Below are 19,806 nucleotides of genomic sequence, written 5' to 3'. Positions count from 1 at the left end.
ACTCTTCATCTGCTGTAGACAGTTTTATAGGCCTGCAACTTCTTCTTTTGTTCACCACTTGTTCAAAAATACTATTTCAAGCCGGTCAAACTGAGTCATGTTTGGCATTTTTTGTAGAGTAAACAAAAGAAATGGGAACAAATTGTGTTTTTGTAACAGGCTGCTACTGTAGTAACAAAGTGTCTATAAATACAATTTTAGTTCTTTGCCAAGTTGTTCTTAATGTGGTGACACAACACTGGTTCATCCCTTGAATTAGGTGCCATATATATGCTTGAATGAGTCATGGTTCAGTGTTAAGTGGCTTAACAAACAAACAAAAAAAACAGTTCCTCTGAAGATGATCTGGTACAAGGACTGGACTGAAAATAAGTGAAAAAGCAGCCCATGTCCAATGAAAGATTTTGAAAGGCTTTCAGAAAGCCTGGAGAATTATTGCTCAAGACAAATTTAAAAATACAAGAAATTCTGGATCCTGGAGACTTTTGCACAGTACTGTACATCTGATAACCTCCAGACATTTCAGAAACTGTGAGTAAATATTATGTATACATTTTTGTCAGCTACATTTAATGGTGAAAATCCACCACTAACTATTACCGCTACTGCACTGTGTTTTTACACATGAAATTGAAACAGGGGTAGCAGAAATGTGATTTATTGTAGCAAATAACATTGGCTAGATTTCTTCTTCTACAAAATGGCAAGAGCACCGGAAGCATTTAAGGAAGGCTGTAAGAAATGCACTCAACCAAGCAAGTCAAAGAAAATATTTCACAACATTTTTTTTTCTCCTTCATCTTCCTTCAGTCTTGTTTCCATTGTAGTGGACATGAACCTACCAAGGCAGGTGAGCATATTGGCTGATGGTGTGCAAATGGGTGTCTAACAAAAGCTTCAGTTGTATTATGGCAATTCACAAACACATTACACATCTCAGTTAGATTAAGCAGCCATTACATCTGTGTTTGCATACATTACAATTCAATGCAACAAACGCAAACTGTGCATGATAAATAAAGTAACAAAAAAGGATATTAAAGTAGGGCAAAGACTAGTGCAAAGGGCCAGGACCTATGCAAAAGGCTTTTGTTGCACTTCATTTCATTGTTATTGGTTGGAGAGTGCTTTACATTATCCAGCAGTATTCTTTAGCTGCTGCAGTTTTTGTCAAGTATAAAGTTTGTGCTTACTGGGGAATCACCACATTAGAAACTAATGTGCTACATAAGAGTCCACCTACATTCTCAGCACAATAACACACATTTTTCAATACAAAACACACAAAATAAACACGCTGCATTGCTTTCCTCATCATTATGTAACCCCACTGTGGTCTGTGTAACTGACCTGCCTCAGTCATGAGCAAAGCACATTACAAATTCAGTAAAATTAGACAAGGTAGCACTGTTTGCACTAGTCTTTGAGTGGCCAAATAACAGAGTCCACAACAAAGTGAGTTCATTTAACAAGGTGCCTAGTGAGAAACAGAAAGGTGATGTAACCATTAACGGATATACAGTGAGCACTTAACTCTGACTAGGAAAACCAAACACAATGAGGACAGCTCTGTCTTAATGTGCAACTACATTTTATAGTTGTGTTCTTCCATATTACCTAATGGACATCACTGTACTGCAAGACTGTGTCTAATCAATGACATTACTGTGTCATCCCTGACTTATCCAAAGGTCGAACTGGTTTCTATAACTTGGCGAATGCTGCTGTGTTTTGTGTGGAATAACTTAATAACAGGTTGTTTGCACCTGACCGCTGCAGGCTCACAACAAAATACAGATATATAACAGGCAAAGAAAGGGGGGGGGGGGGGGGGGGGGGTAGTAGTAAAACCAGACATCAGTTCCAACATTTTTCAAGTCCTCTTGCATCAACACTTCATGATTTTTTGATGTCAGCGTTCAGACTTTACCATCAGGATTTTCAGCCCACCTGCCACTACAAGAAAAACACAAGAAAACAAATTACAACCATGTTTATCATTCCAGCTTGTTGTAAGACTTTGACACAGTGTATGTGATCTTTCACATGATCTGAGGCACAAAGTTTCAATCAGCAGTAATCATTGCCATCTCCATATGAAATTATCCTCTAGACATGATTAGTAATCATTTCAAAATACAGTCACAGTTTAAATAACTTCAAAACGATTATAAAAAGTTCTTCTGCAAATGTCAAAGACTTTTTAGCCAACTGACCTGATAAAGTTCAGGCCAGAAAACAAACAAACAAAACAAAACACTGAGAAACTCAGAATTGTGGTTAATCATTTCGAAACTATCTTACATGTAACTGCATGCTGTGTAACTGTTCAGGCTTTTTGCTTCTGCTTTATTATTCGAAGTAAAATAATGGAAACTAAGTTGGTGTTGTATGTCTTTGCAGACAGGCAGAAACATAAACACCTGTGTTATCTTCTTCACTGATGTGGTCAAGGGTCCACATCAACTCCACCTCAATCCAAATGGCAGATTTCAAGTGTCAACTCATTGCTATGTTTGAGTCATTTTGGGCATGAATGCAGTAACACAAAAACACACGACCACTCCAAAAAAAAAAAAAAAAAAAAAAGTTCTGTAGCCTAGTGTCCCATTACTTTTGACCCCTCCTTCAATTTGGGCACCATGTGTGAAAATTCATCATTATTTTATTCAAAATTAAACTGCAGATATGAAACATGTCATTAGTACGCTAATGCTTGATTTATGCTTGTGCGGGAAATCTATGCATTAACCTACGAAGAAATGTAACTACATGTCGGGTCGATGCAGCCCGCAGCAATTGTGATTGGCCTGTTCAGCACCGTCAAGTCCTCCCGGGAACTTTTGGATACTTTTTTGCTGCAGTTTTTGAATTAATTAGTGAGAGATTATTTTATTTGTTTCCATCAGCTGGCACCACATGTAATACACCGGGACATTACCACACGGTAAATGGCCCTAACGCAAGCATAACTGTTGCCAATGATGTTGGCCACTTTGGTAGGTTATGCCATAGCCTGTACAAAGATTCAGTGCAGAAGTCTAAATGAGGCCTTACACCTGAAATCATCAAATACAGTTATAGCTGAAGAGTCAAGGACAGAAATAAAGAATGTGAAATCTGGGATATGAGAAAGGGAGATAGTTTTGTCTTGTCTTTCCCTCTGATTCTTGTGTTTCTGCCCTTTATTACTCATGTGTTTGGGTCCCCTCACTGCCACCATACACAACAGATAGTTCTGTTTTTGACTCAGAGTTTGAGGATAAACAAACAACTAACCTTTAGCCCGCCGCCACCAGACACAGAGGTGGTCATCGCTTGTTTTTCAGCTTCTTCCTGTTTTTTCCTTTTCCTCTCGACTGCTTCGGGATTTTTAACACCCCTGTACGCCGTCTGGAAAAAGTGTGGGATATGATCAAGCTCCAAAAAGCAACAGCTTTATAATAAGTGTTTGTTTTCCTTAGATTTTAAACATATAAAACAGTATTAAACCATGCATGTGTATTTAATTAATGACTTTACCACAACCTTTCAGACACACAAGGCATGTTCAACCACAACCAGCGAGAGGGCATTCAACTGCCAAATAAGGCAGTTCAGCTGGAGGTTGGAGCAGCTACTTTCAGCAGTGCTGTGCTGCTTACTGAGACAACTGTGGGTTGTTAGGGTTCAGTGCTTTCACCCGCGTCAAAGTGTTGCAAGATTTAAGGACAAAAACGGTGACTTGGAGCACAAGGTTGTGGTAGTTAAGCCAATCCACAAGACTCACCTGGCCAGGTAGTTTTCACCCTGGTCCAGGTCTACTTACCTTGATAGAACTTTAGCGCGGCTCTTTTTCAAGTGGGTTTTCTGTGCGATAAAAAATACTCACCACACTGTAAACTAACTCTACCTTGAATACTACAGACAGTTACCAGATTACTGGGTACGTATGCAGGGCCAAAGAAACAATCCTGCAATAAAATTTTGTGATGTTCAGTTTTTTGGTGAAATCTTTTACAAAGATCACTTTAAGGACAGTGAGTTTTATTCCTGTTGTTACTGCACTGCCAAAGAGTCACTTCTAGTGGTGTTATAAACAAGCTTAAACAGAACACACAATACAGTTCAACTACACTACTGATAGATGTTTGTTTGTTGTACTGAATAACACACTTAAGGTGTCGTGAGATGTACCCAATAGCCTAGTAAATGTATTACACACTTAACAATGTTTTAGCACTTGGCAAATGGACAATGAGACACAGCCACTTATAACCTACCTCTTTTTGTCTCTTTTCGGCGGCTTCAGCTAACTGCTGTCTCCTTGTCTCCTGTTAAGAATATGGAAAACTTGTGAGCTAAAGCTGTCCTCTCTCAGTTAACCATGTTGGGCCTGAAGCATACCGCTGATCACAGTCAACGCCTCCTCGGTGTTACCTATCAGGGCCCATTGGTGTCCTAATGGTGATTAATCAATTTCACGACAGCTCAGTTAATACTTATATCAATCCGTACTCATTACTGATATGCAGCTGGCCTGTTTAGCGTTAAAACTGTGTAATAAAAAATCGTAGTAAATGAACTTACAGGATCTGGAGTGACCACAACGTCGTCCGCTGCTCCACCAAGGCACGGTAAGCACATCCCCATACTTGAGTTTTTAATTTAGGCAGTGAAAGGCAACGATGAAAATTAGTTATCGCTGTTTTCGTAGTGCCTAACTACCTACCTAACTAGATGGCAGGCCTGTTTATAAATGCTGGGTGAGAGTTAAGGCAAAAAGAAGCAGCTGCAGCTTCTACTCCCAACTACTACTACTACTACTGCTGCTGCTGCTGTTGGGTCATCTGGCATAACGTTACCGTTAGCTACGGAAGATTAGCATTCTAGCTAGCGGCTAGCTCAAGCTACCACTACAATCCCAGTTGCACCTTCGGGCAGCATAATAAATTACTTTTCCCCGCACCTCTTGTTTAATCGCCGCGACATTTGGAAAGCAGCAGTGTGAAAGTCAGACGCCTGAGTCAAATGTTTTTTACCCCCACCTCTGAGTTTGTTTTGGTCTGAGATCAACGGGCTGACAAATCAGCCAAGGTGTGTTCAATGACGTTAAGTTAGTAAATACTGGTTTCCTGTTGGTCTCCAATAAAGACAAGAGTAATCATTCTGTAATGCCAACACGAAAAAGACTAAAAGATGACCACTGCTTTTTTTTTTTTTAAACTGTTGATATTACGCAAGTTGTGGTGATCAATTTACCCACTGAATAAACAATCAGGTGTGGCAGGATATTGAACGTAACTAGCTGATGAGGGGGTGGCTATTTCGCTTATAGATAGTCTAGTAGCACCACCTTGTGGCGAAGAGTGGAACGAATCCAATGAGAATGAGAATGAATAAGAAATATTTTATCTCATATTTGGGAAATTCTTTGGTTGCAGTAGTTGAAATAATAAGAATAATATACTGTTTATACTGGTTATCCAGGCCTTTATGCCTTTAAGACATTCCTGCAGTTTAACTAATTGGAGTGTATCATCTGGAAGAAGACTTTTTATGAACAAATTGAAGTCTATTAGATAGATATGATTCAAACCACTGCAATGCAGTACATCTAATACCTACAGCATGCTGTAATCTCTATAATAAAATATTATGGTCAGCAGCATCAAATGTTGCTCTGAAGTCTAGCAGGACAACCACAGATATGAGTTCACTGTGAGAGGCCTTTTTTAACCTTCACTAGTGCTGTTTCTGTACTGTGATGAATTCTGAAACCTGACTGAAACTCTTCAAATAAACTATTCCTCTGCAGATGATCAGTTAGCTGTTTCACAACTACTCTTTCAAGAATTTTTGAGAGAAAAGGAGAATTTCTTTGAGCAGTCTTAGAGGAATGGCAAACTATAATTATTTTATATGAACTGAGCACTAAATCAAATAAAAAGTCTGAGAAATCAGATAGAAACTCAGAGTAAGGTTCAGGTTGATGATAAATAACAACAAATTAAACATTTTTTTTTAGTTTTCCAATTAGGGTGTACAAGGCTAAGTCAGGCTTTCAAATTAATTAAAACTCTGTCTGGGTCTTTGGTTGATTAACAAGCTGGAGTGGAAGATTGCTGCTACTCCTCCTCCTCGGCCTGTGCTTCAAGCATTCTGACAATGTCATGGTCCTGGGCCAGCTGCCCAATGTTTTGTGTTTTTTCCCTTAAGGTTCTGTTTTCATTGTGTTTCTAAGTTTGCTTACTGTTTGGATCCTTAGTTTGTTATAGTTTTCTGAATCTTGTTAGCAACAGGAGACCAGTGGGTTCAAAGGCACCTGCTGGTCTTTGAATGGTCATGGGAGCATCTCAAAAAAGTGAAATAGTAGGTCAGAGGGTGTTGAGATTTGAAATGGGGTGGCACAGGGGAACAGTGGTTAGCAGTTTTGCCTCACAGCAAGAAAGTTCCTAGCCCAACTTTCTGTGGAAAGTTTGCATGTTCTCTCTGGGGCTTCCTCCAGGTATTCCAGCTTCCTCCCACAATCCAAAGAAGTGCATGTCAGGCTAATTGGTGATTCTAAATCGGCCATGGATGTGAAGTAGATAAAGTGCTTTAAGTGTGTAGAATAAAGTGCTGTCTGACTGTAAGTGTGACTTGTAATGAAAAGTGCTTTGTGTGGTCGGTACAACTAGAAAAGTGCTACATAAATGTGAGTACATTACGTTTGCAGCTGAAATGTAACTAAATAATGTGAAAATACACAAATTAGAATTCATTTATTCTGAGCTAACTGAGATTAAATGAACTGAGAGCTAATGGAGATAAAAACAGAGTTCAAAAGAGGGTTTGGGTGTCATAAGATCATAAAAGTGCCTGAGCTGCCATTTCAGTGAGCGTGGGACCCAAACAAGGTTTACTCGCACTGCTTTGAATGAACAGGTGAGTTTGCAATAAGCACGTTTTGTGTTAATTAATATTGAATTAATATTGAATTAATATTGATATTATAAATTATCAATATTAGGTTATGAGAATTTTTTGTGATACACAAGCGACAACAGCGTTTAACAGTTGTAATATGTGGTTATAATAAATCCCAAAAGATCCAGAATTTTCTTGCCTTTTTTCATTCAATAAAATATAATAAACAAATACTAATAAAATGCATTTATATTAGAACAAACAAATGTCTCATAAGTGTATTTAACCGACATAGAAGATTGATTCAACCCTTCCCTTAAGAGAGTGGATGGATTGCAGTATCTTCCCTTGATACAATTTGCTGGCTTGCTGGTTTCTCATGAGCACAGGCTCATGAGAAACCTTTGTGTGAAATGGGTAATGCTTCATAAAGCACTCAATATTCTACAGTCAATAGTCTGAGAGTTTAATGTTTTACCGCTCTTTGTCTGACAACACCTCAAACTCCACCCATTCATCTCTGCTGCAGCGTCCGAGCTATTTCACAGCTTGAAGTGCTGCACTGTGGGACTGACAGGTCCATGAGGCTGCACAGCTTTTGCAGTTTGTGCAAGTTACCATTCAGAAACTTATTGATGGGGGATTTATACTGAAGGTGGGAACACAATGGAAGTTAAGGCGTCACAAGCTCTAGGCGCTTCCTCAGGTAGGTTCAGCTCACTTCTGAGGAAGCAACACAGAATTTGAGATGACGGTAAATCTGCATCTGTGTGTAAAACTAAACAGTTTACCAATGGCTACTGAAGACTTACAGTAATATGATGTTATACAACTTTATCTGTCGTTTTTCACCCAATATTCTTATTTAATGGCTTTTCCTTTGGTTAAAAAGTACTAATGCTAGAGATAGTCTCCTGTGTATGCTGTACAACATTCAGCTTATGGTGTTTTCACGCTTTTTTTTTTTTTGGTGCAAATTAAAATAAACAAACCATGGCACATTAATTTTATGCTCAACAGTTACTGGACAGCACATGTGAGTAACCATACACTGAATATGCTGTTCATACTGTTTGTAAGATGTACATCTGATGAGACTGCGCATCTTTCATATGTATGAAACATGCTGTTAACCTGCCTGATGAAAGATGATCCTTGAGAGTTAATTTATTAATGAAGTATGAAGTTAAATGAATGAAGCTTGCAATTGAAGCTTCATTATGGACAATAATAGGTTAGGTTAAGTGGTCCTGCCTGTAGCTAAATAGAATAACTGCTGTGTCTTCTTTGTGCATGCTGACTCGTCAGTGACATGTCTGCACAGCACTCAGGAAGGCTCACTGTAATCTTTTGCTGAAAACATCAGTGGTAAGCCACAAACTGGTAAAAGCGAGGAAATTTTTTTTTTTTATATACTACGGAAATCCAACAAACATGTCCAGCGTCATTCCATTTTATGAGGTGGCTTACTAATGCATGAATGGAGTGGCTTTTATTAGTTCCTCTAAATCATCTCTGCCACAGGCAAACATGAAAATGGTAAATACTGTGGTTATCCCGCCTGTGCTGAGTGGACGATATATGAACCGTGAACAGACATGGACATCATTGAGAGGTAGCGCAGGGGCCACATTGTGATGTGGCGGCACAAGTCATCAGGAGTTCAAAGCTGTAAGTGTATTCTGGCCCATTTAGGTCACTTCTCACTGTGACCAGCTTACGTGAAACTGGTAGGTAACTGAAACTGTTTTTGATAGAAAGCGTGTCGGGACACGGCAGAGGAGCACGATGCTGAAAACCCCATGAGAGTCGCTGCAAAATGTTATCTCATGTTTTATCATTGACTGAGCCAGTGTAAACAATACTACAAAATGATCAAATGTAGTTGTGTATCAGCTGGATGACTTTACCCTGGAACTTCTGTACTAAAATAAGATGCCATAGCTTTGGAGGACAAGACTGTTCAGGTGAATGTGCAGCTTTTTTTTTTTTTTAATTTTTTAATTTACTTTTTAGATTTCTTTTTTTTTTTTTTTTTGACAATTTGCATGCTGGTTCACAGCCACACATGTGCAAAGGTTTTGTTTGAGTGTTGCAGGGGGACACATTAAGTGGGGGCCTGGGAGTCCTCCCTCAGCTTTTTCAGATTTTGAGCTTTGGACACCTAATTTCCTTTTATCTCTGCTGAATTTTGTAACATATATCCATCAGTTTATGTAAAGAAAAACACAAAAATCTGTAACCAATTGATGAGTCAAGATATACTTTTGGTTTTCTGAGGTTGTCTGCATCTTTCATGTTTTTATTAGGTACAACAAAGGCATGTTTCCCTGCAATCTATGCAGCTATGGCTTTTTTCTTTAAATGGCATTGATGGGCTGTAAATGCTGTTTCCTAATTCATTTTTTTAATCTGAAGAAGCCCAGTATTTAATCTACACACATTGGATTAGAGAAGGAAACAGGAACCTTATAACCATTTATGTATCCCAAAGTGATCTACATGGACTAATGTAAGCTGTTCAGGCACGCATAACAGCTTGGAGTGGCCATCATGTAATGAAAATACCGCACAGTAAATCTTCTGTACGCTGGACTTACACTTCCCTGTAGCTTACATGTGTTAAGATGATAAACACTTAGGCCCTTTTTATTGAATTAGCAGTAGAGGAGGATGTGCAGCTGGCTACATTTAAATGAAAAATTAAATTATCAGCTGCTGACGTTTCCAAGTTTTAACTGGATTGTGCGCATACACATTAAACAGTCCAGTGTGTGATTCAGTAATGCTAGAGTCCAGTTTTCAATGAAGTTTGGCTGCCGTGTAAAATGGAAATGAAGGAAATGCAGTGATCCTCACTTTAAAAAACAAAACAAAATCTTGCTGGCACTGAATTCAGAATGAGCCTGCTTTTTCATCATACAAAATCTTCACTATGTACTTTCATTAAAATATAGGGTTTTAATCATTTACATTTTACTCAGAAAAAAGCAACTTGCCAGCAACCCAATTTTTTTTTAAAAGTCCCTTTTTTATGGTTGTTTGAGACAGGTATTTAGTCAGCTTTGAAATGTACTTGTTTAAATAAATAATCAATGTTCCAGGAAGTTTGAGCAGGAAGTTCCCTGCTCATCAATCGATCTACCTAATGTCTTTGCAGTTTTGAAACCTTCAGGACAGCATACTGCTGCACTTAGCACACACATTTTTAATGGACACAAGCAAATTTAATGCAGTATGTTTTTTTTACTTGTTATTTGCTATGATAGCCTGGATATTTCTGTATCTTTGATCATCGCTTCAGACTCTAATGACCTCTTTAATGACAGTAAATTTAAAAAATTATCATTTCAGTCACATACTATATTTACCATGTCTACCAACCAAGTTTACTTTTCTTGTGGGCTTCATTAAAATGAGATGCTGAAAAGAGATATGGCTGCTGAACCTGTGGAAAATCATGTCTGACATGAAAGCCGTTAATGTTACTGAGTCATGCTGTCATGCTGTTTGCTCTGTGAGTTCAGTACTGTCATACTTCCTGTTGGTCTTAATGAAGCTAAATGCACACATGAGGGAGGGAGTGTACACACACACACACACACACACACACACACACACACACACACACACACACACACACACACACACACACACACAGTTGTTATTCTCCATTTTAAACTGATTAAAATGCAGTATTATTAATGTGGTTAACTTTGAGTGGCACCTGTTTATGCTTCAGAATAGTAGCGTCTGCAATACCTAATTACAGCAATTACTTCAATCTAATGAGTTTGACTAGATGCAAACTAGTATATATACTAGTTTGCATCTAACTAGTTTGCATCTAACAGTTCGCCTTTTCGCTTTGGTATTGTGCTCATTAGAGCAAACACTGACATAACAAATTGTAATCCATGAAATCAAGTTCAAGTAATAACTTATCAGACACCAAACCAGTCACCTATTGTGCTTTTTCTTATCTGCCGTCTCCAGTATATATTTGTCCTATAGTGGATGCTCTTTTTAATGAACAAAATTGTATACAATGATCCACAACAAAACAAAAAACAGGTGTTTCAGTGTTTCTAGAAGATTTGCGAGTATAACCATCATTGAGACCCAGCCTGTTGGTGGCCTCGCCGGTATTAATTAATTAAAAAAAAGAGGAAGAGAGAAAGATTTAGGTCAGGTGAGCGCATGGGCCAGTCGGTGGTATCAATTCCTTCATCCTCCAGGAGCTTCCTGCTTACTCCCTCCACATGAGGCCAGGCATTGTCGTGCACCAGGAGGAATCCAGAACCCACTGCACCAGTGTAGGGTCTGACAGTGGGTCCAAAGATTACATCCTAATACCTAATAGCAGTCAGGGTACTGTTGCCTAGCCTGTAGAGGTCTGTGCTTCCCTCCATGGATATGCCTCCCCAGACCATCACTGACCCACCACCAAACCAGTTATGCTGAATAATGTTACAGGCAGCATAATGTTCCCCACCACTTCTCCAGACCCTTTCACATGTGTCACATGTGCACCACTCTTATCTGTGAAAAGCACAAGGCACCAGTGTTGGACCTGACAATTCTGGTATTCTATGTCAAACACCCATCAGGCTCCGCGGTGCCGGGCAGTGAGCACAGGGCCCACTAGAGGATGTTGTGGCCTCAGACCACCTCAAGAAGTCTGTTTCTGATTGTTTGGTCAGAGACAGTCACACCAGTGGCCTGCTGGAGGTCATTTTGTAGGGCTCTGGCAATGTTCATCCTGTTCCTCCGTGCACAAAAGAACAGATACCAATCCTGCTTCTACGGCCCTCTTCAGCTCACCTAGAGTAACTGCAAACCTTCTGGCAATGACACATATTGATGAGCCATCCTGGGGGAGGAGGAAAAGATGAGGAAGGAAAAATGTCACCTGTAAAACCATTCTTTTTTGAGGGTTGTCTCATTGTTGCCCCTTGTGCACCTGTTGTTAATTTCAGTAACACCAAAGCAATTGAAACTGATTAACAACCCCCTCTTCTACTTAACTGACAGATCACTATCCCAGAAGTTTAATTGACTTGATGCTACCCTATAATTTAAAAAGTGTTCTTTTAATTTTTTTGAACAATATATAATAATGGAGGGCAGCACGGTGGCGCAGTGGTTAGCGCTGTTGCCTCACAGATAGAATACCATCTGGAAGGCCTGGGTTCGATTCCACCTTGGCCCAGGCCTCTCCCTCTCTCTGTGTGGAGTTTGCATGTTCTCCCCGTGCTTGCGTGGGTTTCCTCCAGGTACTCCGGTTTCCTCCCACATTCCAAAGACATGCACTTACTGGGGTTAGGTTAATTGGCTATTCTAAATTGCCCATAGGTGTGAATGTGAGTGTGAAAGGTTGTTCGTCTCTCTGTGTTGGCCCTGTGACAGGCTGGCGACCTGTTCAGGGTGTACCCTGCCTCTCGCCCTATGACAGCTGGGATAGGCTCCAGCCCCCCCGCGACCCTGACCAGGATAAGCGGAAGCGAATGGATGGATGGATGGATGGATATAATAATGGATGCTCAAAAAATATTTGGATGTCCAATCAGATTTAGGGTGCTGTAGAAACCACAGTTCTGCAGGTTATTTTATATTTTATTTACAGCTTCTCATATACAGGACACACGATATTCTTTAAAACGGTCTGAATCAGGTGACTGGTTTCATGATATTAAAATTTGAATATGGGTAAAAAAAAAACAAAAAAACATTTGTGTACAACTTGAGTGTGATATTGGGGTCATTCCCATGTATGATAACATGTACCATTTTCTTCTCTTTTCTATTTTTTTTGCAAGTTTCTGCTAATATTATTTCCAAAAGTAGTGATAGTGTTCTCTCTTTTTTCCCCAATAAGAATTTTTTTGAACTACTCATATTTGTCCAAATATTTACCATAAAAATGTCTTCATTCATTTAAGTTTTTTTTAATTCATTTATTTATTTGTTTGTTTGTTTTTTAGAAAACTAATGAGATTAGAGACCTAAAACTTTTTCATCGTGTGTATTATTATTATTTGATTAATTGAGATGGAATGACCCTATAAAGGTAAATTCATTCCGCGTGGACCATAGAAAAATACTTGCAGCCTTTTCAGACATGAGATCAACCTCTGTGTGAAGAATACTCATATCAAACATGGTCAAAGTTTCAAATAATTAAATAATTCCTGTGGGCCAAAGGTTCAGACTTCATGCTGCTCATAAAATATCAGTCAGAGCCTTACTATGGTCATCTCGGGCATATAGCTCAGGGTGAGAACAGAACAGTTCCATCCACCTGCTGTTTAAACCATCTGCTTGCAGGAATAAGAATAATAATACATTTTAAGGAAAAGATGTTTTGTTTCAGGCAGTGGATGAACAAGTGAGTTCTGGCCAGTTGGGGCACGGTCATCTCTGGAGCTGCTTTTGTCAGGAATCTTGTTGGCTTCTGGGTTGGAGGGGGTAACAGTGTTTTGGTGTCAGATGTCAAAAGCAAGATCCAGCTGACCGCCAGATGAAAATGCATTGAAGATGTCATTCACTTTACCACTCAGTGGTTTTTAATAATGCAGCTTGTGTATTTCTTTGCATCCACGTTATTTAAAATACTAGCAGAAAACTTAACGCCAAATAATCAGTGTCTTCCAGTTATTTTACTTTTGCTAAAATCTGCTTTTCTAAAGCTGCTTTTAATGAAAATGATCGTTTAACAAGGTCTCAGTATTAAATATATGTGCTAGTTTAATTGTTCCACAGTTGGGTTTTGAAAGCCAGATACTTTACTGGTTCCCATTAGTGTAAAGTATCACAGGACAGAAAGAAATTTCAAAGACTTATTAATAATGCATGAGTGTGGTAACTTGAGAAGGATAAGCAGAGAGCTGGGCTGCTGTGATCACCAACAAAATTAACTGATGTGGACATATAAGCTTCATTTTTCTATGGATAACTTGCACAATTGATATTATGGTCTGTGTAAGAAGAAACAGCCTTTGGCATGCTAACATTCAATGATTTATGTTATTTTATATGTTTTACAGGATCATGTCATCAGGAAAACTCTGTGCTCCTCCCCCTGCTGGAGAGTCAGGTCTCCAGCTCCTCTGGAGGCAACAGACATGTTCTTATCAGTCCCACCATCAGCCACTCCTGGAGCAGTTCCCACTCTGGAGACACAGAGACAACCCAACACTCTGGTGAGTCTGATCCAGATGGTTACAAACAATCCAACCAAGGCCCCCTGTCAATATGCATATTTTTTGTGTGTATAAATTTTTGGTTTATGGAATTTGAAGCCGTCTTCCTTCTCTTACCCAATGAATGACTGACTCAGTGCCCCCTTTTCCACTGATGCAGTGCTGGTGACCTATCTAGAGAAAGCTCCACACATTTTTACCAAAAATACACACCACAACAAATGGTTTTAGCCCAAAGTTGAAGCCAATAAAATCAATATTGGGAGCCCTTATTTACTACACATTATCAATTATTGGATATTTTACAGAATACATTATTGAAAGAACACTCACTATATTCTTCAATGAGAACAATTATTTGTTGTTCAGCCACACACTGGGAGCGGCTGGCTTCACTTCAGTACAGAGAGGAAAAGTTTTGACCCTCAAATGAACTTCTAAAGTAACTTCATCAGCAGAGCTCTCGAGTGCTAAGCCTTACAACAAACCATCACAGTTAATTTAGCTGAAAGTGTTGATGCTAGAGCCTCTCAACCAGGTTCTTTGATTCTCTGAACAGCACCCGAGTGCAGAGTCTCATTGATGCAACAAGGGATGGGCTGAATATTAGTGAAGGTATCTTTGATGTTCTGAGTGGTGTTTCTCACCTTTTCTCTGAGTTGAGTATCTGATTGCTAGTTTTAGGATTATTACAGGTAAGCAGCTGTTGTCAGAGGTGTTTCACAGAACTCTGGATCCCCTTTCCTTTCTTGATCCATATCTCTCATGCATGTTTTATTTTTTTAAACAAATAACTGAGTTCTATAGGGTGGCAAGTAATGACCTGTTCATATATCACATTTAATTAAAATCTATGATACGTCCATTCTGTAGTCTGTATCATATCTTTTTGCTCACATGTTTTACATTAAATTGGGTTTATGATATGTAATACCCATTTCCTGCTAGTGTTCTTTTAATGCTATTAGAGATGTTATATGTGGCAGTCTGATGGTCTTGTGGATATACTGGGTGGTTTTATAATACATGAAAAGATAGAAGTAGCAAAAGTTGAATAAATACAGCCATCCCCATAAAAATGACTGCCTACAACTCTTTTTTTTTTTTTTAAGTTAAGAAGCAGTGTCATGGTGCTACTTTAAAATGAATCATGCTGGCTTCTTCGGTATGTCTTTCTTATCTCATGGCATACCAGTTGAGAACCACTAGTCCAACATACAATACAGCTTAAAAGTGCAGCAGATAACTTAACATCACAGGGATGTATCACTCATGTGGATACATGTACCAAAATTAGCATATTAACTCTTTAATGATTATTTTAATGATAAATACTGGTTAGGGCCCTAGCAGGCCTTCTCTGGGCCCTATTCAGAAAGCATGTTCAACAAACCCTGAGTTTAAATATAAACCCTGAGTCTATTAACTCTGAGACTGGCAACTGTGAGTTTTCTTTTCCAGAAAGTTTTATATGAGTTTGTTCAATTAACTCCAAGTATGTTCACCATGAGTTAAGCACAACAACAAGCCATCATCAATGGTGCTTGGGTACCACAATTCTAAGAGAAACAGAGGGACAAACATGAAAATTTTGGTGCTTCTGTGCTAAAAGGAAGTGTCATTGTAGTATTTTAAAATGTGGTTTCATCAGCTCATTACATGGCTATTACTTAGATGTAGTTGTAATTAAGTAGTAATAACTTGCTATTTCAATTTTATTACCTTCTTATTTCAATTTCTTCTTATTTCACTATTACCACATTATTACTGTACTGTAACAGAAAATGCTATAGGAATAACTCTCTGTTGCTACTATATCAGCTTTGCCCTGTTTCACTCTGTCTGGCTGTTTGTGAAATTAAAGGCCATGTGTTTCATGGCGTTAAGTTGATGATTATATTGTTACCTATGACTTTGGCTCATTGTCTTTAATATTGTCTGATAGCTAAACCATTCTCAGCCCGTTAGTTGTGATCTGCCCACCATTCTTTTGAAAGAAATTTGTTAACAGCTGACTTCCCTCAGTTTGCTTTCTCTCCTTCTTCTTTCCTTTCTTTTTGGATACGTACACATTAGCTGTCACCAAGACAGAATAAATTAGCCCTGCTGTAAAGAAGAACTGAACACAGGGTGGACTAAACCATTTTGCTTCCTTTGTAAGGTATGAAAGTGGCATCAGAGAAGCTCCACTATTTTGGGGACTCAAGGTTCAGTCACCCAGCTGATTAATCCAAGCAATTCAATTGTGACATTTAGTACTTAGAGATAAAAACTGCAAACTGACTGGGTAGTCGGTTGCACTATTGTGCCCCTGTGTTTTTTTTTTTCTTTAAATTTAAACATTACATGCAGCTAACCATTTTATTCCATGCTGCAGGAGTATCATTCTATGTGTGTGTATCTAGCCAAATATAGCTTGTGATTGTTTATTTACATGGATGGATGGATCTTTTAGTTCTTGGAGCTTAACAATCGAGATCAGTTGGCCACCTTTTCCACAGGGTGGCAGTATATCATTTGTCTAAAATTTTCCTCTTGCAGTGCTCCCAGCTGACCTACATCCTTGAACTAACAGGCAGGAATGGAGAAGATAGAATTTAAAAGGGGAACTGACCCACAGATAAGAGCTGCAGTTTTATTTATTAATCACCCCGGTGTAAGAAATGCATTAGCTTGGTACAGTGACGTGCCATAGGGGTTGGCACGCACTTCCCTGATCCTATTCCTCAATAAACATTAGACCAGTGGGAGGAATCGAAGCATGCTGAGCTGCAAGAAAGCAGATGGTATGTGCATCTATGACATATGCCAGACTTCTTCTCTCAATAACCCCACAGACATAGAGTGATATACAAAACCAAGACCAAAGACCAAAGTGAAGACTGTGCTATTGTCTCTGTGGCAAAGAGTCACCAGTCACAGCGATCAGCTCAGTGTCTGCTCACACAGAAACAGCATGAAACACCCACGAGGGAGCTTTCTCTCTTATGATCCAGATTAGCGGTCTGCTGCTGTAACTCTCTGGGGATGACATTGAAATAAGACCAGTGACCTTGCAGATAAATATCTGCTTGGTTAATACTATGAAACTGGAGACTTTTAAAAATATTTTATTTCCTATCTCATAAACTGCCCGTGTGTTTACTAAAAATGTGGATCATGATCACACATTGAATGTGTCAAATTCAAAATGTTAACAATTTTACATCCCTTAAATTTTGTTACAATTGAGGGTTAAGATATATAGAATTGCATCATTACTAATTTTTAACTGTTCTTCAAATAGTTTCATTGGTATAACAAATAAATGGTTGCACAAATATCACACAATCACATTTTTGACAAACCCAGTTGTAAATAATAAAAGATAATCTCCTGATTTTTTGCATTATCATTATTATTATTATTATTATTATTATTATTCTGTGACTCTGGCTACATGTGCTGAAGAGATTGAGGAAATAATATTTCAAAAAAGAAAGCAACAGCAGAGACAGTGGCAGGGGATCCAGGCCATGACAGACTACAAGCCCTCACTGCAGACCTGCCATAGTTCCAGCTCCTGACAACGTACCAGGTCGTGTGCTGAGGGACTGTGCAGGGGACCTCGCCAGTAACTTCACAGACATCTTCAACACCTCGCTGAGTCAGGCCTTTGTCCCACCACCATTATCCTTGTCCCAAAGAAGTCATCACCCACATCGTTGCACAGCTCTAACCTCTCATTAGCAATGATGATGAGACAAACTACAGAAGCAGGGTGAGCTGCCCTGCTTTGTGGTGCAAACTTGAAGAAGAAAACAAAGATTGTTATGGTCTTCAGGTGCGTGCACACCCAGCATTTCCTTCTGACTCCCTCCTCCAAGACATCTATAATACCTGCCTCACCCGCAAAGCCCTCTGGAGACCCCACCTGTCACACACCCTCTTCAGCCTGCTGCCTTTGGGGAGGAGACTACAGAGTCTTTTTGTCAAGACCAGCAGACTGAGGGACAGCTTCAAACACCATGCTGTCAGGGCACTCAACTCCCTCCCTCTCTTTTTATATTTGTTTCAACTTATTTTTACATTTTAACACTTCTACATTCTTTCATACTTTTACTTATTCTGTACAAACTCAGATTTATATTTATATTTACACTGTTCCACCACAGGTCTCAGAGTAATACAATTTCAATCCCGTGTCTGTCCTGTACATATGTGGTACTGACAATAAAGAGACTTTGACTTTGAAAAGTTTTTGTTTTTTTGAAATCATTAAACTGTCATTTTTGCAAATACATAAAGACAACGAGTTAATTAATAGTGTGGTCTAAGTTTCAACATTAGAAAAAAGAAAGGGTTCAGTTGGGTTGCGGTCTGGACTTTGGATCATTGTAACACTTTGATTCTTTTCTTTTTCAGTCATTCTCTTGTAGATTTGCTGCTGTTCTTGGGATCATTGTCCTGTTGCATGACCCAGTTTTGTCTGACAGCTAAAGCTCATTTAGCTGTCAGACAGATGGCCTCACATTTGACTCGAGTCCTTTTACAGAGGAGTTTATGGTCAACTCAATGACTGCAAGATGCCCACGTCCTGTGGCTGCAAAACAAGCCTAAAGCATCACCACTGTGCTTGACAGCTGGTGTGGGGTGTTTGTGCTGATATGTTTGTTTCTCATCAAATGTGGCGCTGTGCATTATGGCCAAACATCTCCATCTTGTTCTCCTCAAATGTCAAAGGACATCATGCCAGATGACTTGTGGTTTGTTTAGCAGCAACTTTGCACACCCCACTCATGCTGCCATGTATTGTTTTTTTAAAAGAGATTTTTCAAAAATTGCCTTATAACACTGACCAGATTGATGGGAAGCAATAAAATCTTCTCTAAGATCGTTGCTGATTTTTTTTCCTTGGCATTGTATTAACACCCACCTGAATGTTCCAGACCTGCAAAATGCCAAAAACCTCTGCTTTTATAGAAGTGCTCACACTTCCTGATGATGAGTTAATCAAGTGTATTTGAATATCAGCACCTGACTGCTACTTATCCTCTTAATCCCTAAAAAATGCAGTAAATGTGTACTTAGTTTTTTACACACTTCTGCATTTTGCCTTAGTTTTTGTAAAATAAATAATGGCACAGTGTAATATGTCATGTGTTATTGTTCATCATCTGAGGTTGTATTTACCTACTTGCAAGACCTGCTAAGATGTTTTATTATTATTATTATTAGCCTTTATCCTGTTACTAAAACCTTAGAAATTAAATCATGTACACATTCTTTTTCACATCACTGTAATATAGCTGTTAAATGCTGTCAAAAGCAATAAAATGTGCAGGTGATAACAAGAACTGGAGTTAACATCTATAAAGCAGGGCAGAGAAATGAATAATTTCCTAATTAAACTGAATGCAAACTGCCCCAAATCTATAATAACCCACAAATCTCTCATTTTAGAGGAATTCCATTTGCGCAGTGCAGACGGCATGAAAACTACTCCTCCAGTTTAATATTCTGCAATCAAACTGGACTGCAGCTATATAACCCCCTGCTCAGCTTTAGTTTTCATGACTGATAAAACATTTACTGTCAAACAAGGGATCCCCTGCCACTGCAGCAGCAGTCTGTCAGCAGCTGCCCTGTGAGGCTTGTAGCAGTGGGCTGAAATATTGACTTCACCAGAGGTGGCAAAAGTACTGACATTCTGTACTTAAGTAGAAGTACAAGTACT

At 39.0% G+C, this 19,806-nt stretch overlaps 1 protein-coding gene across 1 annotated transcript; it reads right to left on the bottom strand.

Annotated features, from left to right (window-relative positions):
* Positions 1–649: 649 nt before the first annotated feature.
* On the bottom strand, positions 650–5,151 carry svip (small VCP interacting protein). The gene is made up of 5 exons (XM_030731180.1): positions 4,949–5,151; positions 4,570–4,633; positions 4,263–4,313; positions 3,280–3,393; positions 650–1,956 (listed from the first exon to the last, which is right to left on the bottom strand). Exons 1-5 carry the CDS (start codon positions 4,969–4,971, stop codon positions 1,942–1,944), a joined length of 267 nt encoding a protein of 88 aa, XP_030587040.1. The 5' UTR covers positions 4,972–5,151; the 3' UTR covers positions 650–1,941.
* Positions 5,152–19,806: the final 14,655 nt, after the last annotated feature.

This window comes from Archocentrus centrarchus, chromosome 6 (genome assembly GCF_007364275.1).
Source record: "Archocentrus centrarchus isolate MPI-CPG fArcCen1 chromosome 6, fArcCen1, whole genome shotgun sequence".
NCBI classification, from domain to species: domain Eukaryota; kingdom Metazoa; phylum Chordata; class Actinopteri; order Cichliformes; family Cichlidae; genus Archocentrus; species Archocentrus centrarchus.
The sequence above is the reverse complement of the archived record's forward strand: the minus strand, read 5'-3'. Positions and strand labels throughout refer to the sequence as shown.

Bases quoted from the DNA above. Each gene is read 5' to 3' on its own strand.
- svip (XM_030731180.1), bottom strand. From the start codon at position 4,971: ATGTCGCGGCGATTAAACAAGAG. The intron at 4,314-4,569 runs GTAAGTTCATTT...TATTCTTAACAG, and splicing joins TTGTGGTCACTCCAGATCCT to GAGACAAGGAGACAGCAGTT. The intron at 3,394-4,262 runs GTAGGTTATAAG...CACTTTTTCCAG, and splicing joins CCGAAAAGAGACAAAAAGAG to ACGGCGTACAGGGGTGTTAA.